This window comes from Rhinolophus hipposideros (assembly GCF_964194185.1).
Source record: "Rhinolophus hipposideros genome assembly, chromosome: 21".
NCBI lineage: Eukaryota > Metazoa > Chordata > Mammalia > Chiroptera > Rhinolophidae > Rhinolophus > Rhinolophus hipposideros.
Genome location: NC_138067.1, coordinates 45,182,150 through 45,209,944, shown reverse-complemented (window position 1 = coordinate 45,209,944; position 27,795 = coordinate 45,182,150). Strand labels below are relative to the sequence as shown.

The window sequence follows — 27,795 nt, the reverse complement described above, 5'->3', positions numbered from 1 at the left end:
CGGTGTTGTAACCACACCCCGGACCCAGTGTCGCTTCTGTCGCTTCTGTCGAGGTGTCTCCGATGCGAAGACACTCATCTTCGACCTGGGGCGGAGGGAGGCCAAAGGGGCCGAGGTCCCACTCGGTGGCCACGTGGTGTCTGACGGACAGGAGCAGCTCTCTCCCGAAGCTCTGGAGGCCGCTCGTGTGTGTGCCAACAAGTACACGGTGCAAAGCCGGGGCAAAGACGGGTTTTCACGTCCGCGTGGGGCTCGCCCCTTCCACGTCAGCCGCGTGGGCAAGAGGTGGTCCTGCGCCGGGGCTGACGCCCTCCAGGCGGGGGAGGGGCGCAGGTGCCTTTGGAAAGTCCCGGGGCACAGCGGCCAGGTCCCCGAGGGCAGGCCATCACGGCCCTCCCACCAGCTGCAGCACAAGGAGCCGGTGACCAGGCTCCATGCGGGGCCACGTGCCAGTGTCCCTGCCGCCGGGAGACCCACGTCTCTAAGAAGTGGGGCTTTACTGAGTTCAGTGCAGATGAACTGGAAGACGTGCGGGCTCCAACGCGGCTCGTCCCGGGTGGCCGTGGGGTCAGTGCACCCCGGTCGTGGTCCCTGGACGAACGGCAGGCCCTGCTCTCAGGAGCCTTGGCGCGGCCCCTCTTCACACCCACCAATAACTACACTGTCTGTCACAAGTAAATACGTCTCGTGCTTGTTGCCCAGATTGGTATTTTCTAGTTTTCCTAAAAGTGAGTTTTGTTTTGTTTCGTTTCCTTTTGTTACCAGGAGAGAATAGTGTAAATAAGTTAATAATAATAACAATAATAATAATAAAGTGATGGAAACACAAAGTCCTAAAGGTAACGACTGACTCCCCGGAGGCCCTCCTCCCCGCCCCTCCCACCTGTGGTGCAGAGTCCAACCCCGAGACAGGAAGCAGAAGGGGACACAGCAGCTCCAGGCCTGACACACAGGGCGGTGAAGGGGCAGCGGATCTGGAGAGATCCCTCCAACACGAGGAGCCACTGCAGCTCATGGATTTTTCCAGACCCAGATGCAGCCTCTGGAGGGAACTGGTCTTTGTGGGTAAGAGAGAGGTGACCTTGCAGGACTGGCAGGGGGAGGTGAGAGGGACGGGACTCTGGCCAGGACTTGCATAGCTCACACACCTGGACACACCTCACCCGTAGACACACACACACAGTGTGCCCCTGGGTGGCTATCTGCCTTGATCCCCTCCCCCACTTCTCCAACTGCACCCCTTCCCATCTCCTCACTTTCCCCAGGACCCTTTGTGGGCCCCTGACATGCACGACTATCGTGTTTCACTGGCAGCCAGGTGTACTTTCCTGGAGCTGGAGGCCTGGAGCTGGGGATCTTGGGTGTCTTTGCCTCCTCCATGGAGCCAAGGCTTAGGGCTCACAGAGCAGTAGACGCCTGATGTCTTAGGTGACAACAGATCCCCACCCTGGTTCATATCGACTTCACTGAATTTAGACGCCAAATCAAAGACGTGTGTACACATTTCCAGGGAGTTTTATCCACCCAGAGAATCATGCTGAGACTCCCACTGGATTCCACGCTGTGCTTAGGGGAAATGGGGGTGCAGTGGTGCCCGAGGCAGCCCTCCTGGAGCTCACATGCAGTTTGACGTGCAGCCCTGTCACCACACCGCATAACCCAGAGTGTGGGGACTGCAGTGAGGGGGCCCAGGAGGCTGTCCCAGGCTGAGGAGGAGGAGACTCAAAGCTGAGAACTGAAGAATGAGTAGAAGTGAGTCAACAAGGAGAGAGCAGGGATCAGTGTGCCAGAAATGGGGACCAGCAGGTACGAAAGCCTGAAGTTGGGAGACAGTGCGGTGCATTCGTGGTGTTGGTCGAGATGCCTGGGTCGCTTTCCTCTTCTGGGTGAAGCAGGAAAAGATTAGAGGAGGGGTATGCCTCCTCAAGCTTTGCTTGTCTGTATGTGTAGCTGGGACAAAGAATGTGGATCTTGTGTCTTCTGATAAATGAATGCATGGGTGAATGCATTAATGAATGAATGAGGAAGTACATGGGATGATGGGGTAGGTGTAATCTAAAAGAGGGCTAGATGAGTCATAAAACAAAACCCAGCTCTTGCTAAGAGTGTCCCATGAGCCACTCTAGAGTTTAAACTTTATCATAAGAGCACTGGGGAGCCGTGGAAAGTATTTGAGCAGGGGGAGTGCTGGGCCACAACTAGGGCTTTATAAGGATCCACATAAGGGTTGTGTGAGGACGGATTGGAGTCTGAGTGTCCAGGGAAGAATCCAGGCTGAAGGACGGTGAGGGGACAATGGAGCAGGAAGGGGCTGAGCGGATGGAGAGGAGGGGACAGGCTGGGGAGTCATCGGGAGCTGGAAACCCTTAGTGTGCTCACCAGTGTCTGTGGATTGTTGTCTGGGTGGTGTCAGCCAATCTCTCTTTCTGTGTCTTCCTCAGCCAGTCTGCTGGCCGGTGGGATCTTTCCGACCTCCGGCCAACTCTCCGTCACCCCATTCGTAGGGTTAGAGGGATATGGGAGCTTCCTGGACCTTGAGAACCTCCCTGAGGATGCTCAGGAATACAGCTGGCACCGGGGTGTAAACGACAGTGAGGGAAACATGATTGTCAGCTACAAACCTCCCTCCAATTCCTGGCAGTCTGGGCCCATGTTCAGCGGGCGGGAGAATGTCACCAAGGAAGGCCGCCTGAAGATCAAGAACTCTGTGCTAAATGACACGGGGAACTACACCGTGCGGGTGGACGTCAGCAGTGGGACCCACAGAGCAACCGGCTGGCTCGAGATTCGAGGTGAGTTGACAGGTTGCCCCATTTCCCTAACGCAGGAGTCGAGTCTGGAGGCTTTGGCAGTGAGGTCACTTGGAGAGCATATTGTCAGTTCTGCCAACCACCTGCAGATGACACTGGGAGCGTTGGCAGATGGTTGTCCAGCTTCTCCCACAGACATGGGTCACTTACTACCTTAAGGGCTCCCATTTCACTCTGTATCAGTTATCTGTTAGTAGTGCAGCGTACGAAATAGCCACAAACTTAGCAGCTAAAACAATACCATTTGATTAGCACACAGGTTTTGGGGGTCAGAATTTCCGGTGTGGCTTAGCTGAGTCCTATGCTCTGAGACTCATAAGTGTTGGCCGTGGCTGTGTTCTCCAGTGTGGTTCTGTACACGGGTGTTTCACGTCAAGGCTGCGTGTTTCCTCGAGGTCAGCAAAAGTCTCTCTCGCGTGCTGAGACAGAGACTTATTTAACACAGGTAGTAATGGGACAGACAGTCCTCACCTTGGCCACACTCTGTAGGTTAGAAAAGAGTCAAAGGTCCCACCTGTATATACTTCACAGCCTTGGAACTTTGTTTTCTCTCTGTGGTGCTCAGCTTCCTCACCTGTAGAATGGGGGTAGTGTCTACTATTGTGGTATGTTGTAAGGTTAGAGGGAGTATTTGTAAAGTAAGTGGGACTCAGATAATGGGAGCAATTATTATGGAGAGTCCAAATACCACCTCTCGCTCTGAATTCTACCCACAGCGACTTGGGTAGGAGTGGGAGTGTCCTGAACTTGTGGCGTGGAAATAACCATTAGACCACATGCCTATGCCAAGACCCCAGACCACATTTTACAACTCTTGCTTTCTCCCCAACATACCCCAAAACGACCCCCTTGGAGACATGCAGAGCTTGAAGAGGTAGGACCCACCTCTAATCTTTTCCTGTTTCACCCAGAAGAGGAAAGCGACCCAGGCATCTCGACTAACACCACCTCTGTGGTTGAGTACATGGATTCTGTCACCGCCTTCTGCCACACCAACGCCACTACTATCACGTGGTACGTGTCTGGCATACAGGTGTCCAGCAATGATCTGATGACAATTTCCCCAGACGGCAAGACTCTCATCATTCTCAAGGTCAACCGCTATGACGTGATACTTCAGTGTGCGCTGGAAAACATCCTAGGGTATCTTCAAAAAAGTGAACACATCGTTCTGACTGTGGCCTGTGAGTGGGCTGGGGTCATGGGTGTGAAGGCAGGGGTGGGTTGCAGGTCTTCCAGGGACGTAAGGATAATGCAGGCAGAACCAGAGAGAGGTAACGTCTTGAACCAGCTTGATCTGGATTTGAACCCCAGCTCTGACTATTTAACTCATTGGAGTTCAGATCCCACCCTCATCGCTCAGAACCATGGCCCACACCATTTAAAATGGGGAGCTGAGACATAGTATGTACTTGTTGAGATCTGGTATTTGGGTAAAGAGGGGACAGTTTGCAACCAATCATTTCTTAAACTGACATTTAACTTATTAAGTTTTCAAAACCCTACTTTCCTTGAGTTTTCAAATTCAGCTCATTGTTTTTTTTATTTCTGTTCTACATTTCATGACATCACCCTTACTTTTTCTTTTACTCTGATTGAACTGACTATACTTCTTAAGTAGACAGTTCAATTGATAAAAGTAAATTACGCATTTCATACATTCTCTTTGTTTTATAACCCTTTGGCTGTCCACCAAGGCAAGTTTGCAATCCAGTAAGACCTTCTCAAATTCTCAGGCAGGTCTTGTCAATCGAAGACATTGAACTTGTCAGTTTGATGGAATTCAGATGCTTTCCATCTCTTCCATATGTTTTTCACAAGTCTAGAATCATTTTCTTAGGGAAATCTAGAACCACTCTTATCATCTCTCCAGCTTCTTAAGTGCATTCTGTGGCAATTGTGCGGGGAAAGCTGTCACAGAGAGGACAATTCCTGACCTCTGAACTCTGCTTACACATCAGAGGTTAGAACCAGGACCCAGGACCCATGGGCTACAGCTGTTCATGGGGCTTCCTCCCAAGCCACAGGGGCACCTGCTTAGCCCATTTGTTGGTCAATAGGAGGCTATTGAATCCGCAATCCACTCCTCTGAGCCTCATTTTTATCATCTGTGAGATAGATCAATTGTGGAATTGATCACATGTGCTGCGGTGGGAATTGGGCAAGTGCGTGAACATGTAAAGTATTTAGGACAGTGCTCGGCATGCATCTGCTTCAACTCTGTACCCATTTCATTATGACCTAAATGGCTACCATAGTAGGTGCAGGCCCATAGTAGGTTCTTCATAACGAAAGACATTATTATTATTGTCATTGTTGTTGGCACAGCTGCCTTGCCAAGGGTGCGCCTATGGGTCCGCTCAGGGTGCAGAGTGGGACACCTCCTGGTTGGAGGTTCTGATCCTCCAACCCGGACATCAGAACCATAGCTCCAGGTCTCTTGGCTTGTCTCTGCAGATGGACCCGACAATGTGTGGTTGAAAAGTGATCCCAGTACGATCAACGGCATCCTGTCTGCTGAGCTCGGCTCCAAGGTGGAGATGAAGTGTACCTCCACTGCCTTCCCGAAACCCAAGTACCGCTGGATCCACAACGGCTCCCTCCTGAGCGTCTCAGAGGCAAACATCACCCTCCCGAGTCTGACGTGGGAGCACACGGGCAGATACAGATGCATCGTGGAGAATCCTGTGACCCAGCTGACCGTGTACAGAAACGTCCAGATCCAGACAACTCCCAGTAAGTGCATCAACTCCCCTCTTGGGATTCCGCTCTCCAAATCTTCCCACCTCCATGCTGTGCTTAGGCAGTGCCCATCCTCAGGAATGCTGTCTCCACCTTGCCATGTCATGCTCACAATGGCTGGGTGAAATCCTCCCGTCCTCAGATCTGAGCCAAAAGCTCCCTCTTCTAGGAAGCCCGCAGAGTCCTCTTCTCAGCATTGGGGTGAATTCCAGGGAGATGAGGTCAGCCAGCATTTACTGAGCACTAAGTGCCAGCCACCATTCCAGCCTGTGTGACCCTCAGGTTCCCTCCAGAGTAAGTGACTGTTATAAGCATCACCTCCTTTTATAGGCAAGAGCATGGGGCTTGGAGAGTTTGAGTGCTTTATTCAAGGTTCCAGTTCTAATCAGCAGAGGAGGCAGCATACAAACCCTGGCAATCTGACCGCAAATCTTAATCTGTCAACCTACGGGGCTGCCTCCAAGACGAGGAAGTGTAAAGACAGGAGTGGAAGTGGTGCAGAGGAAACAGACATTTGTCATGGATATGGTGTCTGAAACATGGCTTGGGACTGAATTTCTAAATGGGGAAAGAACCTTTTCAACATCCACACATTCAATCCTCTGCATCAAGAAGAGAGACTGACGTCCTCGGGGAGAGAGCAGACATGCAGGGCCATAAAAGGCAGGGACACTGGAACGCGTTGACCTGAGTTCAAATCCAAGCTCTGCCTCTGACCATCTGCATAAACCAGGGGCAGTTTTACCTTTCTGAGCTTCAGTTTCTTCATCTGTAGTGTCCGGATAATAAGGGTCCCTGACGACCAGACTGCTGCAAGAATGAAATCAGGAAGAAATGAGGAAGAAAGTGCATGAGAAGCCATCAGCCTGGCACTTCCCAAACAAAGCCAAGAGCAGATACTGATTGTGAGCTAGAGACATTTATGTCAGTCACTCTATTTACCAAGCACCAATTATGCACCAGACACAATGTATTGGTGCTACTGTCTGCCTCACACCTTTCTACCCCACTGGACTATGAACTCCAGGAGGACAGAGGTTGGGTGAGCTCTTGGATTGTCACTTCTCTCCATTGCTTACCACGGTGCCTGGCATATAGCTGGTGCTCACTGAATACCTGTGCAATGAGTTAATGAGCCTGGGTAAACAACACCCCGCTGCCCTGTCACACTCTGTCCTCTTAGGGTTTGTCCTTCTCCAGAGCACTTATTGCCCCCGCAATCATATTAGACATCTCTTTGCTTAATAGTTGACTCTCCGCTTCCCAGCGAGAACAACAGCCCCACCAGGGCGGGAAGTTGGTTTTCATTGTTGAATCCCTACTACCTAGAACAGAGCTTTGCACATAACAGGTACTGATACATTTTTGAAGAACAGATGTACAGGTGAATGAAGGGACAAGTGAATGTTGGCCTTAACCCCCACGTATCCTCTCCTTCCAGGGCACATTCCTGTGGGTAAAAGGGATTTCTACATCTCCGGATCCCTGGTGGTGTTTCTGATCGTGATGACAGTCCTAGGAGGTGTCTACCTCTGCGGAATCCTGGTCTACATGATGATCAGCCATTTCTCCACCAGGTGCGTGTTGCTCTGGGTCAAGGACGGGGCACTGGCTGGGGGTTGGGACTGAGGAGCCATCACTCCCTTGAGAGGGGGAAGCAGAGCCAGAGGTGAATGGACAAACCTGGAACTGATTATCAGGGATTATCAGGGATGATCATAGGTCTCAAGGACCAGAGCCAGCCAGAAGGAGAGATGAAAGGTTTAGAGTCAGCCAGGCCTCTAACATATCAGTAGGGTTTCATCCAGTGACTTGACTTCATTCCAGTTTCTATGTGTTTAAATACAGCTGTAGAGGACCACCTGGAAGGGCAGATGTGAGATGTGTCTGGTACATGGTAGTCACGAGTTTCCAAGTCACGTTTGAGAAACAGGGAGCAGAGGTCAAGTACATTGGGGCAAGAGATTGGGTGGAGGGATGATTAAAATCTGGATTCAAATTCCAGCTCTGCCCCTAGCTGGCTGGGCGATCTTGAGCCGATCGTTTTTCTTCTCAGCTCTTCCTAGCCCCACTTGGAATATGTGAAGGGTCACACCTGCTCTGAAGGGTGATGGGCGGGTTAGATACACACCTTGGAGGATGAAGGGATTGGCAACATTCGTGGCGGAGTGGACCAGTTTCTCAACCTCTATCAATATTGAGAGTCAGATGATTATTTCAGTGGTAGGTGGGGTAAAGCTTTTCTGTGCATTGTAAGACGTTCAGCAGCATCCTGGCCTCTACGCACTTGATGTCTGTAGCAACAGCCACCATAACCTCCAGTTTGGACAACCAAAAATGACCATAGGCTTTAGAAAGTTCCCGTAGGGGGTGAAAAAGCCCTGGTTGAAGACCACTGTAGTAGATGTTAAGAATAGCAGTGATGATGATGATGGTGATGATGATGATGGTGATGGAAATTATAAAAATAGTTGCGATAATGATGACAATTGTGGTGATGGAGGTGACAATGGTGACGGTGGTGATGGTGGTGATTATGCTGATGGTGATGATGGTGTTGGTAATTCTGGTGATAGTGGTATTGATACAGTGATGATGTGAAGATTTTAGAAGATACATTCTTTTTTACATTTTGATATTTTGATATTGAGACTATTTGTGATCATTATGTGCTCTCTGTATCAAGAAGCTTAGAGTATTGGCCATCAGTAGGCAGGTTCACCCACTTGTGCTTTAGTTTACCGTCTGTAAAATGGGAGTAACACTGGTACTGACCTCACAGGGATATCTCCTATGGGGACAAAGTAAGACATTACTGATAAAGATCTTGGAGCAAGGTTTGGCATGTAGTCAGTACTCAATAGAATTTTAGATGTTATTATCATACCATCATCATCATTCAGTGTACAATTTCCAAACTGGTTGAGATAAACTCTGTGGAGTACAAGGGTGTTTCCAGGAGATCCAGGTCTCCTCTTCTACACCCTGGAAGAAGCCACCTAGCCAGGCATCACCCCCTCATCGTAGCTGGAAGTCAACCCAACATTTTCACTGTCCCGTTCTCCTTAGAGGTGCCCCCTTTTCCATGGTCTGAGGTCTCCAGTCTGGGCTGGGAGTCAGACAGACAAGGATAGAATATTGGCCTCTGTCATTTTCTTGTTGTGTGACTTTGAGCAAGTGACATCATCTATGTGAGCTCTTGTTCCTTTATCCACAAAATGGGGTTGAAGTATCAACTTGTGTCACTGTTGGGAGGGTTCAAGATGACTTGCATAAATCATCTACCGTAGTGCCTGGCATATAATAGGCATGCAATGAATTATCATCCCCATCATCATCAGTAATTAGGCCAGATAGTGCCACCGCCTCCCCTAAGTGCACCAGCCCCTTTTCCCTCCACACTCCCCACAGCCCCTGTCCCATGGTACGTCCCTCCAGTGACCTTAATACTTCAGAAATATTTTTTAAAGTATCGGGATAAGGACCCTTGGGGTAGAGGTTAAACCCCCAGATTTCTCACCTCCTACTCCTGGGGTCCCTCACCAGGGAAGGCTTGGAAAGAAGCTAACCTCTCATCTACCCGGGACTCTCCTGTGTTCTGTTAGTTTCCTATGATCTGAGAAGTGACTTCTTCCCTGATTTCTTCCCATAGGACAAACCGGGCCATTTGAGTGTCCACATCAGAACTGGAGGACGAGACCAGATGGGCAAGGAGGTAAGGGGTCAGTGATGGAGAAGGGCTGAGAGTATCCATAGAGGTGGGCTAAGCTATGGGGTCTAGTACTCGTAGGGGACAGTGAAGAGGGAACCAGCCCAGTCACACTGAGCTTGGGAGATGGAGGCTCTTGGAGGAAGTCTGGAGACCCCACCTAAGACCTGGGCTGTGTGGCCATTGGTTGCTCCATCACCAATCAGAGCCAACGAATAGGATGCAGGCTGGGGCAGGCCTGTGCAGAGCTCTGTGCTCTAATTCCATTGCTTCTTCTTCACCAGCAAATGTGCTTCTAACTTCCCCGCTTCCCTAATCGACGCCATGGACCATCAGAGACACTGATGCCCCATCTCAGCACTGCTGATGGCAGGGAAACAGTACAACCTATAAATATCCAACAACTGGAATTGCTTCAATAGGGGCACAGCACATGTTGAGCTAATCTGTCATCTGTTAGGAACCATGCTGGGGAAAGATGCTTACTGACTCAGAAAATGCTCATAACTTGATAAATTGGAAATGAGTAATACAAAGCAGCATCTGATAGGACCGTAGTTATAAAAAGTATGGATTAATTGATTGATATAATATGTACAGTGTGTGTTTTCCACAGTTTTATGTGTACACACACATGTGTATATATACACATCTACAAGTGCACAAAAATGTGGAAAACATTAACTATTAACAGTTCTATGTCTTAATTTCCTTCTTTACACTTTACGCTTTATATATTCTAAAGTTTTTTCTTACAAAGTGTACAAATTGCCTTTATAATCAAAAAAAACACCAATAAAGTTAAAACAGTATGAAGTTAGTTCAGGCCCCATAATGCCATTTCTGAAATGTTTTTCTGTGCTGTCTTTATCTGAGTGCCCCAAAAATGTAAGCAAATTTGTTCATCGTTATGGCAGTTACAGTAGAAGAAAGGAAGGGAGGGAGGGAGATAAGAAAGTGGAGAGAGACAGAGACTCCTTTCTGGCAGAATCAATGGAAGTGGGGACAGTCACCTAGCAGCTGTGGTCATAACTGCTTTGAATGCTCACAAACCTCACTTAGGACAGTGTCTTGACACAAGGCAAGACCCCAGGGCCCTCTGATGAAGACCCCCTTGTGGCATTGGGGTCACATAAATGGATTCAGCCTGGTCCCTCCACTTGCAGCCTGTGTGGCTTTGCCGAGCCCACACGAGCCTCCTCTGTAATGTGGGGTAGAGCCAGCACACTCAGACTCACTGTGAGGATTGAATGAGACAGGATGCATGAAGGTTTGATGTACAGTAGGTACTGAGCAAATGTGTTAGTCTCCTAGGGCTGCTGTGACAGGTGACCACCAACAGCGTGCCTTAAAACAGCATTCTCTCACAGTTCCAGACACTAGAAGACCAAAACCAAGGTTTTGGCAGGGCCGTGCTCCCTCAGGGCTCTAGGGAAGAATCCTTCCCTGCCTTTTCCAGCTTCTGGAGGTTACCAGAAATCCTCAGCATTCCTTGCCTTGTGGTGTCATAACTCCAATCTCTGCCTTCATTGTCCCCTGGCCTTCTTCCCGACCTGTGTCTCTGTGTCCACATTTCCCTCTTTGTGGGGGGAAACACCAGTCACTGTATTTAGCCCCCCCCATATAACATTACATCAGCAAAGACCCTCTCTCCAAATAGAATCATAGTCACAAGTACCTCAAGGGGTCAAGACTTGAATACATCTTTCTGGGGTACACAGTTCAACCCACAGTAACAGAGACTCATCAGGATTATTGGACCTCTTGATGTTTCCCATTGTCCATCTCCAGTGCCTACATTCCTCCTGCACGCGAGACCATTCATCCCTCTGGCTGCCTGATGGATTCTGGGACCCGTAGGGAGGTCCCAGAGACCCTCGAGCTCCCAGCATGTGACTGTGACCTCATCGTCACCTCTCGGCCCTGCACCGCCAACACTTTAGGGAACTGAAAACATAAATTGACACAGTCATATACAGATATGTTCGCAGCAGCTTTATTCATAATTGCCAAAAGCTGGGAACAAACCAAATGTTCATCAATAGAAAAATGGTTAAACAATCCATGATACACTCATGCAGTGAATCCTACTCAGCAATAAAAGGGAACAAAATACTGGTATGCACAACAGCTCAGATGAATTTCCAAATATGTAATGCTGAGTGAAAAAAAAGACAAGAGTGCATACTGTATGTTTCCAGTTATATAAATTAATGATATAATTGATAAGATTCATTTTTCCAAATATTGATCCACTTGTTCTACCACCATTTGTTTAAAAAAAATTCCTTTCTCGGTTGAATAGACTTTGTGCTATTCAAATTAATGCGCGCGCGCACACACACACACACACACACACACATACACACCCTATTTTGTTCCATATCACACTCTTGATTAACTTTATAGTAAAGTTTGATTTCTCCAACTGTGTTCTTTTTCAAGGTTGTTTGACTATTCTAAGTCCTTTACCTTTCCATATAAATTTTAGAATCAACTTGTCAATTTGTGTACACACACACACACACACGAATTACTTTAAATCACAGAGAAAACTGACATCCTAACAGTTTGGTGGCTTCCAATCCATGGACATGGTATATTTTTTCATTCATTTGGATCTTCTTTAATTTCTCTCAGTAATGTTCTGTATTTTTAGTACAGAAGTATTGCATTTTAAAAAAATGTTCCTTGGTACTTTATGACTTTCAATGCTGTTATAAATGAGCTGCAGAACAGAGTTAAGGAATGTTTAATGCCTTGTCACGTCCTTTTACTGCTTTTCGTCCAGGCTACTTTAGGAAGTAACTGCTGTGAAATACCTCTTTCCTCATCTGGTAGCTTTAGGTGAATTTGGGAATCATGTTTCCTTCATTAGATGGTCGTGTGATCATTTGGGAACCTTTTGCTTTCATTTGGTTTGTCTTTATGGGGAGAAGCCATGAGCTTCTGCTTGACTGCCATCTCAACCCAGAATTCTGCCCCTTGAACTCTACTTTCAAAGACAGAAGCAGATGAAGGCCAGGTGGGCATTCCAGGAAGCGGGACCTCAGCTGCAAGGACTGTCTGATGCTGGTCACCTCCAGAGTCAAGAGAAATTCCCAGTAGGAACTTTCTGTTCAAAGCACAGAGATCCAACATGTGCTCAGCATACACGTTGAGCCAGGTGCTCGGATAGGATATTCCTCCCACAATTCTCACCACAAACTTGCAAGTAGTGCTTCTCAACTTGTTTCACAGGGCAGAAAACTGAGGCACAGAGGGGTGGGGATTGGTCTGTCACTTAGTAAAGGTGTAGAGTGTGGATTTGAACTCACAACTCTTGGTTCCAAAGCCTGTGTTCTTTCCACTATTCTTTTAACTCTTCCCCTAGAGGGCTTTTAATTACACAGGAATCCCCCTTTGGTTTTTTCTTTTCCTTGTCGGAGGCCGCCATCATCAAATCAGGGCCAAGTCTGTGCAGTTCCTCAATTGGGTATATTGATCTCTGAGTACTCACTCTCAGTGACCTGCTGTGCCTTCGCGTTTCCTGGCTGCCTCCTATGAAATCGGAGGGATGCATAATGAACCTCTTCTTTCTCTCCCATCGAGGGGACAGTCAGAATTGCAGGAGGGTGGTCTGTGAGGCTGCCTGGCTGGGATTCCATCACGGGACCCTGAGTTGAGGGAAAGAAAAGAAAGAGTGAAACAGTGGGGACAAGATAAGCCAGAGAGTATCTGGGAGAAAAGCCCAGGAATGCCTTTATCCATTCATGCCACACACTTTTTTGTTGAGCTTTCCTTCTTTCATGCTTCCTCAGATAGTGAATACTTGGTGAGCACCTTATTTGGTGCTTGCTAATTTCATTAACTTCCCACATCGACCTTGTAAGGAAGATAATATTATTGTCTCCATGTTGTTGATATGGAAACTGAGGTTGAACCAAGTAAGTAGTGTGCTCAAAGTCCCTGGTGACCCAGGATCCAATCGAGTTCTTTTTTGATCCCAAAGCCTGGTCTCCTGAGTGTGAGGCCCTGAGCTGGGTGTGGGATAAACCATGGCAGACACAGGCCCTGGCCTCTTGCAGTTCACTTTTTAATTGAGGGAGGCAGCAAAAATGAGTTAAACAAGTAAATAACTAATGGTGAATTATGACAAGATGGACAGGAACCAAGTAAGTGAGAGAGAATTCCAGGGCCTTGATTCAGGCATGGCACCTGCCCTTGGGAAGCTCAGTTTGGTGCGAGGACAAGTCAGTGAAAGAAATGATGCTCTGTGGTACACAGAACAACAGCCCCCAAAGATGTCCACACCCTAATCCCCCGGAACCTGTGAATATGTGACCTTACATGGCAAAGGGGACTTTGCATTTGTGATTAAGTTAAGGATGTAGAGATGGGAAGATGCTCCTGGATTATCTTGTGGGCCCAATGTAATCACAAGCAAAGAAGGAGGCAGAGAGAAATGTGAAGATACAGGTACTATGCTTCTGGCCTTGCCGATGGAGGAAAGGGGCCACCAAACAAGGAATGCAAGTGACCTGTAGAAGCTGGGATACGCAAGAAATTGCGTTCTCCCTGGAGCCTCCCGTGGAACTCAGCCCCACCTGCCAATGACTTGATTTTAGCTTAGTGAGACCTATTTTGGACTTGTGACCTCCAGAAGTGTAAGATAATACATTTATGTTGTTGGAAGCACTAACTTAGTGGCACTTTGTTACAGCAGCAATAGGAAACTAATGCAGACTCAAACAGTGGATAGTGACAGGTGTCAGATCACAGAACAAAACGCTTCAACAGAATTGTTAATCTTTTTGCTCCTCCTATTTTCTCTCGATTGTACAAATCTAAATACACACACACACACACACATACACACATACACACACACATACACACAACCACTTCCGGCACTGCTATTATCAAGAACACCAGTGACCTGTAAGAAATCCGTATGGTCATCTTTCAGTCCTTGCGTTTCTGGACTTTGCAGCCACAGGACACTCAGTTACATGCCTTCTCTAAATAAAACTCCTTCTTTGATTACAAGACGTCAAATTTCTCTGGGTCCATTGCCTCACTGGCAGCCCCTTTGCTGGTTGCTCCCCATTTCCTTGACCCCTACATAACAGAACACCTCCAGACTCTTTCCTTCTGCAACTTTGCTTTGTGATCTTATCCGTTACCTGGGCTTCCTGTCATCTGTAGGCTGACTGCTCCCACGTCTGTACCTGCAGCCCATCCCCTCTCTGGTAATATAGACCTTGATCCGACGGTATACTTGAAATCCCCATTCTCTTGTCCAAAAGGCACATAAAGCTCATGTATTGAAACCGAACTTCCTTTCCTCCCCCATGTCTCTTCCTCCTCCAATCTTCTCGACCTTAATGGTTGATGCCTCCATTTTTCCAGCTGCGCAGGGCAAAAATCTAGAAGTCATCCTTGACCCCTTTCTCACCCATACCCCACTCTCAATCCATTAGCAATTTCTGGTAGCCCTCACTTCAGATTTTATCCAGAACCCAATTAGGACCCAGCGCATGACAGCCTGGTTCCAGCCACCACCATCTCCTTCCAACCTCTTTTCTCATTTCCCTGCCACACAGTCTATTCTGCACATAGCAGCCAGGGGGGTCCTGTGAAATGAAAGTTGGATCATGTCCTTCTTCTGCTGAAAAGTCTCCAAATGCCCTCAGTAGCCGGCGTGTGCAGATGTGACCTATGCCCGTGCTGACTTCTCCACACGCGTGTCCTGCCTGCTGGCCTTTGTCTCCCTCGCTAATCGCATGGACGTCCTTGGTGCTTCTCCTCTTACTGTCAGCCTCCTGTCTCTGAGCGTTTCCACCGGCTGTTCCCTCTGCCTGGAGCGCTTTCTGATCACACAATCAAGGGGCAGACTCTTGAGCCTTTGCTCAAACATCGCTAACAAAAACCATAAGCCAACCTATGGAATGGTTATCAAATATCAAATATCAATAAATTGTAAATATATATGATATTTGCAAATCATATGTGTGATAAGAGGTTACTATCTAGAAGAGATAAAGAGTTCCTACAACTCAAAAATTTTTTAAAAACTATCAAAATATGGGCAAAAAAATTAAATTAGACATTTCTCTGTACAAATGACCAGAAATCTTATGGAAAGATGGTCAACATCATTAATCATTAGAGAAATGCAAACCAAAAGTACAGTGCAATGCTATCTCACATCCATTAGCACAGCCACTATCTTTTTAAAAAAACAGACACAGAGTCAGCACAATATTAGTGACTATATTCCCTATGCTGTATTTTATATCCCCAGGACTATATTGCATCCATCGCTTTGTACTTCTTAATTCTTTCCCCTTTTTCACCCACCTTGCAGCCCCCCTCCAATTGGCAACCATCAGTTTTTTCTGTGCATCTATGAGTGTATTTCAGTCTGGGGTACAAGTCTCATCAACAGAGGAATCACTTCATAAGTTATGGAAAGGTCTAACCACTATGCTGTACACCTGAAATGAATGTAAAATATATTAAATGTCAATTGTTATTGAAAAATAAAAAAATGAAATATGGTGAAATTCTGTATTAAAACATAAAACTACATAAATAAAATAGAAAATAAGTGTTGGTGAAAACGTGGGCACATTGAAAACTTGTACATTGTTGGTGGAAATGCAAAAAGGTGCAGCCACTATGGACAACAGTGGAGCTTCTAACCATATGACCCAGCAATCCCACTTATAGGTGTTTATCCAAAAGAATTGGAAACAGGATCTTAAAGAGATATTTGCACACTCATGTTCACTGCAACTTTCTTATAATAACCAAGAGACTCAAGCAGCCCAGATATCCACTGACATCACTGAGTGGATAAAGAAAATGTGGTATATACATCCAGTGGGATATTAGTGAGACTTCAAAAAGAAGGAAATCCTGTCTCATGTTACAACATGGATGACCCTTGAGGACATTATGCTGAATGAAATAAGCCAGTCACAAGAAGACAAATACCGTGTGATTTCAGTAATATGAGGAACATAGAGAAGTCAAACCCACAGAAACAGAACGTAGAATGCTGGCTGCCAGGGGCTGGGGTAGTTGGGGAAGTGAGTCGTTGTTCAGTGGGTACAGAGTTTCCATTTTGCAAGATGAAAACATTCTAGAAATATGTTGCACAACTGTACACTTAAAGTATTTAAGGCAGTAAATTTATGTTATGTTTTTAACACAACAGTAAATAACAACAACAACAGCAAAACTCCACGAGCCGTCTCCCCAACACTCCATATTCCCTGAATCCTGCACTTTCCCCAAAGTATCTGTCTATCTTTGACATTCTATTCACGTATTCATTGTTTGGTTGGTTGATTGGTTTGGGTGTGTCCCTCTGCTTCGTCGATCTCAAGATTAGAAAACATTTTAACATACATGGTTAATACATGGGTCCCTGGCACCTACAATGCTTGTCACTTGGTAGGTGCTCAATATTTCCTGGACAAATTAATGAAGGAAAGGATGGATGCTAATCTGCTGCTCACAACCCTTCAAAGATTTCCACTCACATGCTGAATACAATAAATGAATGAGAAGTGTGACACATTGGAACATGAAGGCTGAACAGGAATGAATAAGTGGAAATGAGAGGAAAAAGCATTTGAGAAGGGAGGAACAACCTATGAAAAGACCCAGAGGCAAAAATAATCTTGTTCTGGTTGATTCAACGAGAAGTCCAGTGTGGATGGAATGAAGAGAGGAAATGGAGTAAAAGAGTGGAAAAGGGTGGAGGCAGGGGGAGTGGCAGAAATCGGGCTAGAGTGTGGGGCTGGGATTAAGCTCAGTGCAAACTAAAAAGGGGGGCCAAACACCTCATATTGAGGTTGATATTTTAATGCAAGAGTTTAAAATCAAAATGAATGCAAAGAAAATCCATTGAGAACAAAATATCAAACATTTAAATAAACCTACGATTAGTAAGAGTGCGCTTCTAAACCAACTGGAGCTTGAGACAGAAGAAAAAAATGTGTGCCACTGTATGTATGTCTTTATGTATTTTTAAAGATCAGTTTCTCCAGAACATGAAATTAATTGCAGTATTATGGAAAACCTGAAAACTGGTATGTTAAAACTTTATTTTAAGTTTAAAGATTTTATTTACACCCAAACCGGAATTTATTATAATTTTGTTCTCTTGGCTTCACTGGAAGCAAATGTGGAAAGAATATTTTCAAAATGAATCCGTCTGCTTCTCTCATTTTCACCTGAGAATGATGCCATGCTTGACATTTCCCTTGAGTAAGTTATGATCTTAAATAATTTTTAACTAACCTCAGTCTACTGATCCTGCCATCGTTTAGATTTTTGATACTTTGACATCCTGATTTTTTTCATTAATTTTGATTTTAAAGAAAAACAGGGCATTAAAGCATTACTTATCTCGTTTCCCGAGATTTCTGGCACCCTCTTAAGTTGTGCTTCTGAGGTGAATGCCTCACTCACGTCACACTAATGCCAGTCCTTCTGGAGAGGCAGGCACTTGAGAGGTCAGAATATGCAGAACAGCAGGCTGAGAAGTTTGGGCTTCATTCTCTAGGTCAGGGGTGGACAAACTATAGCCTGGGATCAAATCGGCCCCCTGCCTGTTTTTGTAAATAAAGTTTTATTGGAACACAGCCATACTCATTCATTTACATACGGTCTATGGCTGCCTTCATGCCACAATAGCAGATCCCAGTGCTGCCACGGAGACTGCATGGCCTAAAAGCCAAAATTATTTACTATCTGGCCATTTATAGAAAGTTTGGCAGCCTCTGCTGTAGACAATGGGGGCAAACAGATTTTCAGAGGCAGAGGAGCTGGACAGTGATGACTTTCGATAATCGCTCTGTGTAGGGCAACAGAGGTGAGTGGCACGAAGATGAGGGGCTCCAGGAAGAGATCCTGAAGCTTGGGCAATGATGGGGGTCACGATGGAGGGAGGAGGACCAATGCCAGCTGTTCTTAGGAGGAAAAATAGACAAGACATGGCAACCTTTTAGCTATAGAAGAAGAAACGGAGGACAGAGAGAAGGTGACTCCTCCGTGCTGGGCTGTTGTGCTTTGAGAAGATGGGGAACTGGCCAGGGGAGATGAGAGCAACCTGGGCCATGCTGAGCAGAGCAATCCAGAGGGCCCCCTGGGCGAGGTGTACAGGTGGGACGCTGGATGGTGAGACTCCCAGGTCACTCACCTGAGAGATTGACTTCATGACAGTGTTTGCACCCTCCGTGCCCATGTCGCCCATGCCTGCTGCAGCCCTCGACGCTTTCTTTCTCCAGGATCTCACTCTGAGTGAAGAGACCAGAGAGCCTTTCAGTCCAGCCAGACTCACCCAGGTGCCAGAGACGCCCTTCCCGCCCTTGCTTCAGGCTCTGGAACCCCAGGTTCCTCCAGCTCTGGCTTCAGGGATTCTGTGGCCTCCTGCCCTTCCTCCCCTCCCCAAGGGTTTTCCCTCCCTCCCCAGGGACAGTGCTCACATGATGACAATGACACAGAAGCACAGGAAGAGCAGGGTTGTAACACTTGCTCCCCCGACTGCCCCCAGCGCCACTCCTGAAAACGGCGAGGCTTTTCCTGCAGACAGATTGGGTTATTGGTGACCCCCCACCAAGAACTCAGTCTCTTCTCTTCCCACGCCCTGTAGGGCCCCACATATCCATTTTCTGACCCCTTTGCCAGACACAACAGGGACAGGGGCGGCATAGAGATCAGGGGACGCAAGTGAGGCGTACAGCAGCTGGGCTGCAGCCTGCCTTCATTTAAAATGTTGGGGGTTTTGTTCATTGTGGAACTCACTTTGCATTCTTTTTTATTTAAAAGAAATACTATGTTGTGATATTCTTTCTCTTAATTGCTGAGGCTTCTTTGGCTTCTCCTGAAATTGTGTACCCCAGATGAGTGCCTCATTTGCCTGACCGTCATCTCGGCCCCGCAAAGTAAGGGTCTTGTGCCCCCAACACACACGTGTCCGGGCCCCAGCCCCTCTCCACCAAGCCTCACTTCCTTTCCCTGTCTTCTCCCTCCCAGCCCTTCCCCCACCCCACAGAGCTGGCCAGGCAGGAAGACAACCAGTGATGCTCTGAGTCCCAGGCAAATTCCAGGCCTCACAGCCAAGCACAGACAGAGCTGAGCTCCCCTTTGGAGTTCAGGGGGCTCCTGGGTGGACTGTGAGGGTGGTGGGTGCTGTTCTCCTCCAGCCCCTCTCCCATCCACTGGTACCCTCACTCTGCACAGAGAGGTGTAGGGAGATGTGCAGGGACTCCCAAGGGTGCTGAGCGCGGCAGGTGAATTCCCCTTCATCTCCGACGTGGACTCGAGGCAGCTCCAGGACTCCAGTGTTTGAGGGGTGCAAGGGATTCGGGGTCAGGCTCCGCCGGGTCCAACTCAGCCTGGTGGGGGGGTTGCTGTCAACCACACAGACCAGGCGCAGGGTCTGGCCTTCCGGGACTGAAAGAGATGAACCGTTCTCCAGGGCTGTGGGTGCTGGAGAAAGAGACAGACATCAGAGTGACAAAGCGTTCAAGAGACCGCCAACAGACAGAAGGAGGCCAGTTGGGAGGAACAGACACACAGACATAGGTTGACACACACTTTCACTCCTCGCTGGTAGGAAGGCAAACTTGTCCACTCTCCATGCATAACAATTTGACCATTTCTCTCAAAATTAGAAGGAACATACAAAGTAGCTATATTTTACTTTTAGGAACTTATCACCCCCCCATCCCCCTACCCCCCCAACACACTGTTCTGAAAACAGATACAAGATTGTTCGCTGCAGTGCTCCTGTTGGTAAATGAGATAAACGCCATGGTTTTAATAAACGCCGTAGACGATGGAAACACAACTGGAGTCCAGCCAGGCAGGGGAACACCACAGGGTCACAGAGAACAATGACGTCTGTCCCACTGAAATCAAAGAACCCCTTATCCTTTCGGTGAACCAACCAGGGCTCAGAGCAGAGTGTGGACACTGGTCACTACCTAGGAGGGGACCCGGCATCTCAGGACAGACTCAGCTACGCATTTTGAACTTTTTGGCCATGTGAATATATTACCTGTTCAAAACTACTTAAATAAAACATCGTTAGGGAAAATTCAAAGCTAAGCTGGAGATGTCGCCAGGAGATTGATGATATGGGGCCTTGAGAGGCAGCTCTGCCATGTGGATGGTACCCTGTTCTCCTGGTGCAGCTGACAGAGGTGGGGGAAGAGGGGGCCTTGGGAGCAAGGGGCCGAAGGGGACAGCTGCTCACAGGGGCCGAGTGGGCTGTGGATGGAGGGACCACTGGGTTTAACCACAAGGGGATGTCTGGTCACCGGGGTGAGAGCAGGATGAGGCAGGACCCAGCCTGGCCCTAAAGTGGAAGAGCCTTGCTCCCTACAGCCCATGACAGGCTCCTCCTACCTGTGTCATTTCCTTGGGAGACAGTTACGGTCAAGCTCTGTGGAGAGTCTGGGTTAGAAAGACATGGTAGACCCAAGTCAATGGAGCTGCATATATTCAGGAAAGGTGGAGGCAGGCATCTTCCTGACCCCCTCCCAGACCAGATTCGGACCCAGCACCCAGTGCCCGAGGCCCTGACCCCCTCCCGACTGCCCTCAGGACCCCACCAGAGACCCCAGCTTCCTGGCCCAGCTCTCACAGGTGACGTTGAGCTGGATGGTTCTCTCCACGGTCACGTTGGCTGCAGGGAACTTCACCTGACAGGTGAGGTTAGTGCCGTGGTCCTGGGGCCGAGGGGTGAGGCTGATCATGGAGGAGAGGAGGGTCCTGGGACCCAGGGAGGTGAGGGCAGCTGATGTCCAGGAGAAGATGGGAGGCGTGCCCCGCTCACAGGCCCAGGGCACAGAGCAGGTCAGGTTCCTGGGGCGGCCAGACTCCAGGGTGCCCGGGAAGGAGATGTGGACCCTGTGGGTCAGAGCTGGTGAGAAGGGGGAGACATGAGATCATCAGGGAGGGTCCCATGTGCGGACCGAGAGACACCTCAGGCTTTGGTCCAGCTCCTCCCTCTGAGACCAGACACGCTGGACCCCCAATATTCCCCCAGGAGGGGGTCCATCCCAACTGTGTGCCGAACCCCCATGTCCTTCCCCTGTGGCTTCTCCTGGCCATTCCTTACCTATCACCTGCACGGAGAGCAAGTTAGGTTTGTAATTCCATAAGGCATATCTTCCCTCCACCCGAAAAAAGTATTTTCCTTCGTCCCTCCTCTTGGCGTCTCTGATGTCCAGGGAGCAGTTGTGGGTCCGAGGGTCCCCAGAGAGGTGGAATCGGCCCTGGGTCTCCTCCTGCACTTTACGACCTGGCTTGTTTGTGGCCACAGGAGCATCTTCGTCTGTATGGGCCCCTTCCCGGAACCAGTAGCCGTGAGCTGGGTCAGAGTCTTGCCACTGGTACCCGGGATAGATGGCAGTGCAGGGCACTAAGACACACAGGCCCTCCTGCACCGTCACAGACTTCTGCATTGTCAGCCGGTATCCTTCATCCTGAGCCAGGGACCCTGTGGGGAAAGGAGGGTCAGCAGAGCCCCCACCCTGCCCCCTCCCCTTGACCACTCACCTGCCCACAGCAGGGACAGAAGCAGCAGCAGCATGTCTGACACGGAGGGTTTCTGGCTCCTGTGGGAGAAAAGAGAAGGAAGGAAGTGGGAGGGGAACAGGGGGAAACCACGGAAGCTGGGGTGGAGTGTGGGGCCTCCTGGTTCACAGAAGAGGAACTCAGAGATGGAGCTCATCCCCCACCCCCTGCACAGAGCACATGGACACCCAGGGTCCACAGATCCTGGACACCTGCCTTTGTAATCCTTCCTGAACTCCCTCCGGCCCCAGAGCAGGGCCAGCAACATGTCTGGGCTTGGCAGTGCCAGGTTCCCTCTGGAAACGTCTGTTTCTCAAGGTTTGTCTCCCAGAAATTAGAAGTAAAAGTGCAAGATTTAGAGAAGGTTCCAGAGGAAGAAGAAGTGAGGTCAGGACAGTGACGCTTCCTGGAGGAGGAAGAACTCCACACTCAGACACTGACAGGCGGCGGCAGCCCTTGATGGTCAACCTTCGACCCCCACATTCACCTCTGGGGGCCTGGGGGTCAGGAAGGTGAGAGAAGCCAAATCACACCCCACGCAGGCCCCACGTGCATCCCCTGCCTCCCTGTCATGCCCTTCCCCCTGGGGGTCATTTTCTGCAAAGTTAAAACAGGTTCCTTCTGGCCAAACCCTCTCGTCACAGGCTGTAGACGTCTGTGGAGTGGGTCCAGCCAGGGGTGGGGCTCAGGGACATGGGAACGGGGGAGGTGCAGGGGGTGGAGGAGGCCAGTCTGTCCTGCTTTAATGTCCACCAGTGGGCGTCCCCTCTCTGCTCACAAAGTCACACACCCGCCTGGATGCTGCCCTGAGAGTCACTGTCCAGTGGGGACACAAGTGTGCTGGAGCCTGGAGCCCCCTGGGACAGCAGCTGTGATGGGTGACGCTCAGGTGGGGTGGGATGTCACTCTTTCCCTATTGGAGGTTGAGTCTCAGGGGACTGTGCAGAGGGGACACCCGGGCAGTGGAGGTGAGGATTCTGTGTGTTAACGCACAGGGAGGACGTCACAGGAGCCCGGCTGGCAGGACACCTGGGAAACTGTGGCTGTGATTTTCTGCACAGTGGGATTTGTTAGGGAAGGAAGAGCGGAAAGGCAGGTGCAGGTTTTGAAAGGGATAAACACCCCTTCATCGCAGCTGTCTGGGTGCCAGGAAGGATTTCTTCATCACCGATGTCTCATGGGACCACATTTGTCATTGCTCCAGAGCATGGCAGGATCTTCTGGCCTCTGGGACTTTGCTTGTGTAGGTTCTGCTCCCAGCAATCGGGGTGTGCAGGACACACGGAGTGAGAAATGCCAGCCTGGGGACGTCCACCCTCGGCGATGGTGAGGATTTCATGAGAGAAGAGACAGGCCCCTGATTTCACAGGTTATTTTTAACTGGGGGCATTGGTGGCAGAAGTGGTGGGAAAGCATGAGAGGTGGTGCCTCCTTAGGCCCAGGTTGGGTTTCTTGAAACATTGGGGTGGGGGGCAAATATGAAACACATACAGAGAAGAGCCCCCACAAGAACAACTCAATGATCCATCAGGAAATGAACACCCTCCAGGGAATAGAACGTGGTGGGCCACCCAGGACTCCCCCGGTTCCCCACCCTTCTCACCGCACCCACATCCCCCCACAGGTGCCCTTAGCCTAGCTTTAAAGCTAATTGTTTCCTTGCCTTTCTTCATATTTTTATCATCCCAGCATGCTGCTTTTGATACTACGGCTTTGCATATGTCTTTCTTAAGACTTTGCATCCATAGAAATAAATTAGTCTGTTTTCTTCCATCCAAGTTCGTGAATCTGCCCATCCTATTTGTCCCCTTCCCACAACCTGCAGTGGAGTCAGCGCTGGGATTACTGAGAAGGGAAGGCGCAGGGTTTCAGCATGAACACACGCTCCCCCACAGATCACCACCAATTCCTGCGTTTTCAGCGGGCATCTCATCCCCTCCTGGGCTCCCTGTCCTGGCCAACTCATCTCTCCCTACAGGGGAAGTTGCAGCATCTCTGTGGTCAGAACGGCTGGGACATACCCTGTCTTTTCCCCATCATCCCTAATTTGCAAAGAAAAGGGGAAGAACGGGAAGGAGATACATGAAAGGGGAAATGACAGATAATCTGACTGTGTGCAACAGAGGAATTTGTAACCCTCAGACCATCAGAGCTGGGGACCTTCTAGTCCCATTTCTTTAATTTTCGGAAAAAGACACTGAGGTGTAGGGTGAGCAAATGAATTGCCCAAAGAATAGGTGTTTCATGCTCATTTTCTGCACGGGGAGCCAGTTCATCAATGTTTGTCTGCCCAGGATTCACTGTCCTGGGAGACAGGAAGCGTATGTGTATCGGAGAGGGAAGAATTGCCAAATCTTCCCATGAGGTAAAGGAGGAAATTTCCTTCCTTCTTTCCTTCCTTCCTTCCTTCCTTCCTTCCTTCCTTCCTTCCTTCCTTCCTTCCTTCCTTCCTTCCTTCCTTCCTTCCTTCAACAACCATCTACACTATACCTTCTGGTTTCTAGGAAAGGGGTGGCTATGAGAGATCTAGCCTTTGCCTTTGAGGAGAGCAACATCTGGTTGGGAGACAGACAGGTTACCCGACAGTTCCAGTGCCGTCGGGTACGTGGCGGTGATGCGGGAGTCAGAGCCTGCGGATAGACGGGGCTCTTGACCTTCTGGATTGGAAGCTGAGTTCTCGGGGAGGAATGGGCCAGGTAGACATGGTAGGGACTCTCGGGCACCCTTAAGAGATGTGAAGTCTTTAGGTGATGCTGGGAATTGCTGGAGCCAGGTATTGTGTTCTCAATCCCACTCACTGCCTCACTGTACTGGAGCTGCTCTGCCAGCTACCAGGTGCTGTGCTCTGTGACCAACCCAACCTCTGCCCCAGCAGGGGTCAGGCCACCGCCCATAGAGGCCGATTTCTCTGCCCCGACATCCCTTGGTTCCTGGGCATCCCTAGGAAAGGGCTACGTGCTGTCCTTGGTGCTGATTCAGAGCTGAGGCAGGATATGGTCCATCTCAGTACTCAGTGTTCAATGCACAGCTGTGTGTGTGTGTGGGGGGGGGGTGGCCTTCTAGGACAGTGTGATGGTTGATTTTACATACAGACTTATCTGGGCCCACAGGATGCCCAGAATAAACATCATTGTGGGTGTGTCTCTGAGGGTATTTCCAGATAAGACTAGCATTTAAATCAGTGGGTTCAGTAAAGTGGATCGCCCTTCCCCAGGTGGTGAAGCATCATCCAATGCGTTGAACACCGGAATAGAACCAAAAACAAGGTAGTTTGTATGCACAGCATTCACGTGATTACTTTTCATATTCTCAAGATTAACACAGGCAGTCTGTCCAGACATGGTGTCTTGCCTCTTCTTTCTGAGCTAGTGTCTGGGGAATGGGTGTTGCTTTCAATCAACTTCTCTGAGACTTAAATGTTTGGGTTTGAGGGAGACCAAGGGGAGAGAAAGAGTGTAAAACTCTAAAGGGGTTCAACACACACACCTCCTGGGGTCCAGGACTTTACTCTTTTCTCTGAGATTCCAACCTTCACTAGGGTCCTCTCCACCAACCCAGAGGTGTATCTTACATTGGGGTTTGTGCTCGAACCACAACTCAGAAGTTGGAAGACAGAAAGCTCTGGTGACCCTCAGATACAGAATCAATGGTATGTAAGGCTTCTTCTCTGGGAGTCTTTTTACTGATTTTAGTCAGGTCTGTCCACTCATATGTGTCTATTGGGGAATCTCAGTGATAATTCTCAAGGTTCTGTCAGCCCAACATTTCCCCCTATATTCCTGCTTCTGGAGAAGAGATAACTATTTAGGATCAGAAAATTTTCAGTGTCACACTAAAAACGTCTGTCTCTTTCCCATTTGGGAGTGCATATTGTGCTGTTTTCTTCATTTCCTGGTTTGAATGTTGCTGGTGAACGTTTAGCTCCTTTTGTTTAAGGGTCATGTGTTCATTTAATACATGATGGGTCTTGGCACTGCTAATGTATCATGAGATGTTGTTGGCAGAAACTTGAGTTTGCAGGAGGTAAAAAACCTGCACACAATGAACGCAACCTTGTCCCAGGACCTGTAGATGGTGTTTTGCATGTATGTGTACACTTGTGAGATGGGGTGTATCGTCCCCCCACTTACAGAGCAAGAAACTGAGAAACGGAGAGGGAAAGTGACTAACTTTCCAATTATCACCCTCTTACCAGTGGAGAAACCAGGATCCAAGTTTCACCTATTCTAAAGCCTGTATTTTTTCCTTACCGCAAAGAATTTCCATGAAATCATTTATAACCGATTAACTAGAGATACATTTGCTCTGTGAGAACCAGTGGTTGCAGTCTCCCTTTACCACGAAAGCTCTGGGCTCCAGGACCGGGCCGGAAGCCCTGTGGGATTCCTCACTGGCATTTAGCCTCTGAATACTGGTGCTGATGCTGCCAGCCCTTAGCCCCCAAGGCTTCAGCTTGTGATATCTGAGGGAACTTCAGTGGAGCTCTTGAGTTTGATCAGGAGGCGATGTGGGCAGAAACCTGACTGTGGGGAAATAAGGACATCCCATGTCTGACATCATCCTTCCGATTATGTTACTTGGGAATCCAGCTTTGCTATGGGGTGGCAGAGACCCCACTCCCAACTAGTCCCAGAGAGGAACGATTCCTTCTCACCTGTGCTATGTTCTTGAAATTCATGATGTCCAGGGAGATGAAGTATCTAGGGCAGAAACATAACAATTTCCTCTTTAGTGGTTAAAGATATAATAGGTGTTGGCCTTCCCCACTTCCAGAGCCACAGAAACAGTAAAGATGGTGGGTTATGAAATTCCTCTTGCCCCTCTCGTCAGTCTGGTCCCCAGGAAACAGGCACTGAGTATCCCAAGCCCTGAACTCTCTTTGGACTCCCTACTGCACTCAGGGTCCTGGGAGCCTGGGCCCCACACTCATAAGAGACAATGAGCTGGATAGTTTTCTATGATCATGCAAGCTCCATCAACATCAAACTGTTTACGCCAAATTCCCAGCATTGTGGGTCGATGACCTCAGATGAGGTGTCTGTCCAGATCCTTCATTTGCTATGATACAGTGAACTCTCCCATCTCTCCCAGCATTATCTTGAACTAATGTGCCTGGGATGCAATGAAGGTGGCTCAGCAAACAAGGGGATGCCTGTCCTCCCAAGATATTAGATTGTACACCTGGTTGGCTCCAGGCAACACGGTGGTGCTGTCCGTGGTGCTGAAATAGGGCTGAGTCCTGAGCTCAGAAATCGCCCAGCTCTGAAGGGGGTCTGACCTCTTAAGCGTGGGATCCAAGACCTGGAGCGGTGAAAATGTATGGCTGACCTAGGAGGAAAGGATTTGGGGACAAGCAGTGGACTGGTGTTCTCTGACAATTAAGTTCACCAACTTGTTGCAATGATGGTGCTATCCTTTTTTGACATCAGAGAGATTATTCATTATGAATTTGTACCAACTGGACAAACAGTTAACCAGGTTTACTATTTGGAAGTGCTGAAAAGGCTGCATGAAAAAGTTAGATGACCTGAACTTTTTGCCAACAATTCACAGCTCTTGTATCACGACAATGTACCAGTTCACACGGCACTGTCTATGAGGGAGTTTTTAGCCAGTAAACAAATAACTGTATTTGAATACCCTCCCACTCACCTGATCTGGCCCCCAGTGACTTCTCTCTTTACCTGAAGATAAAGGAAATATTGAAAGGAAGACATTTTGATGACATTCAGGACATCAAGGATAATACGACAGCAGCTCTGATGGCCTTTCTAGAAAAAGATTTCCAAAATTGCTTTGAAGGGTGGACTAGGTACTGACGTTGGTGCATAGCTTCTGAAGGGGAGTACTTCGAAGGTGACCATAGTCAGATTCAGGGATAAGGTATGTAGCACTTTTTCTAGGATAAGTTCACGAACTTAATTGTCCAACCTCATCTGCGTCTCTCTGAAT

The 27,795-nt window shown here is 48.6% G+C and overlaps 2 protein-coding genes across 3 annotated transcripts; one reads left to right on the top strand and one right to left on the bottom strand.

Moving 5' to 3' along the window:
- Nucleotides 1–1,013: 1,013 nt before the first annotated feature.
- LOC308489694 (cell adhesion molecule CEACAM18-like) lies at nt 1,014–14,887 on the top strand (the record flags this gene model as incomplete). The annotated part of the gene is made up of 6 exons (XM_081031222.1): nt 1,014–1,065; nt 2,442–2,792; nt 3,722–3,994; nt 5,268–5,546; nt 9,205–9,267; nt 14,847–14,887. 6 exons carry the CDS (start codon nt 1,014–1,016, stop codon nt 14,885–14,887), a joined length of 1,059 nt encoding a protein of 352 aa, XP_080887348.1.
- Nucleotides 11,243–26,635, bottom strand: LOC308489682 (sialic acid-binding Ig-like lectin 13). Of its 2 annotated transcripts, none has more exons than XM_081031176.1 (9): nt 26,498–26,635; nt 21,826–21,884; nt 21,386–21,766; nt 20,909–21,187; nt 20,671–20,718; nt 19,486–19,749; nt 18,744–18,840; nt 18,458–18,554; nt 11,243–12,917 (listed from the first exon to the last, which is right to left on the bottom strand). In XM_081031176.1, the coding sequence occupies exons 2-9, from the start codon at nt 21,857–21,859 to the stop codon at nt 12,729–12,731; spliced, it is 1,389 nt and encodes a 462-aa protein (XP_080887302.1). In that variant the 5' UTR covers nt 21,860–21,884; nt 26,498–26,635; the 3' UTR covers nt 11,243–12,728. The 2 variants fall into 2 exon arrangements, with proteins under 2 accessions (XP_080887302.1, XP_080887303.1); XM_081031177.1 differs by having other exon boundaries at nt 19,492–19,749.
- Nucleotides 26,636–27,795: the final 1,160 nt, after the last annotated feature.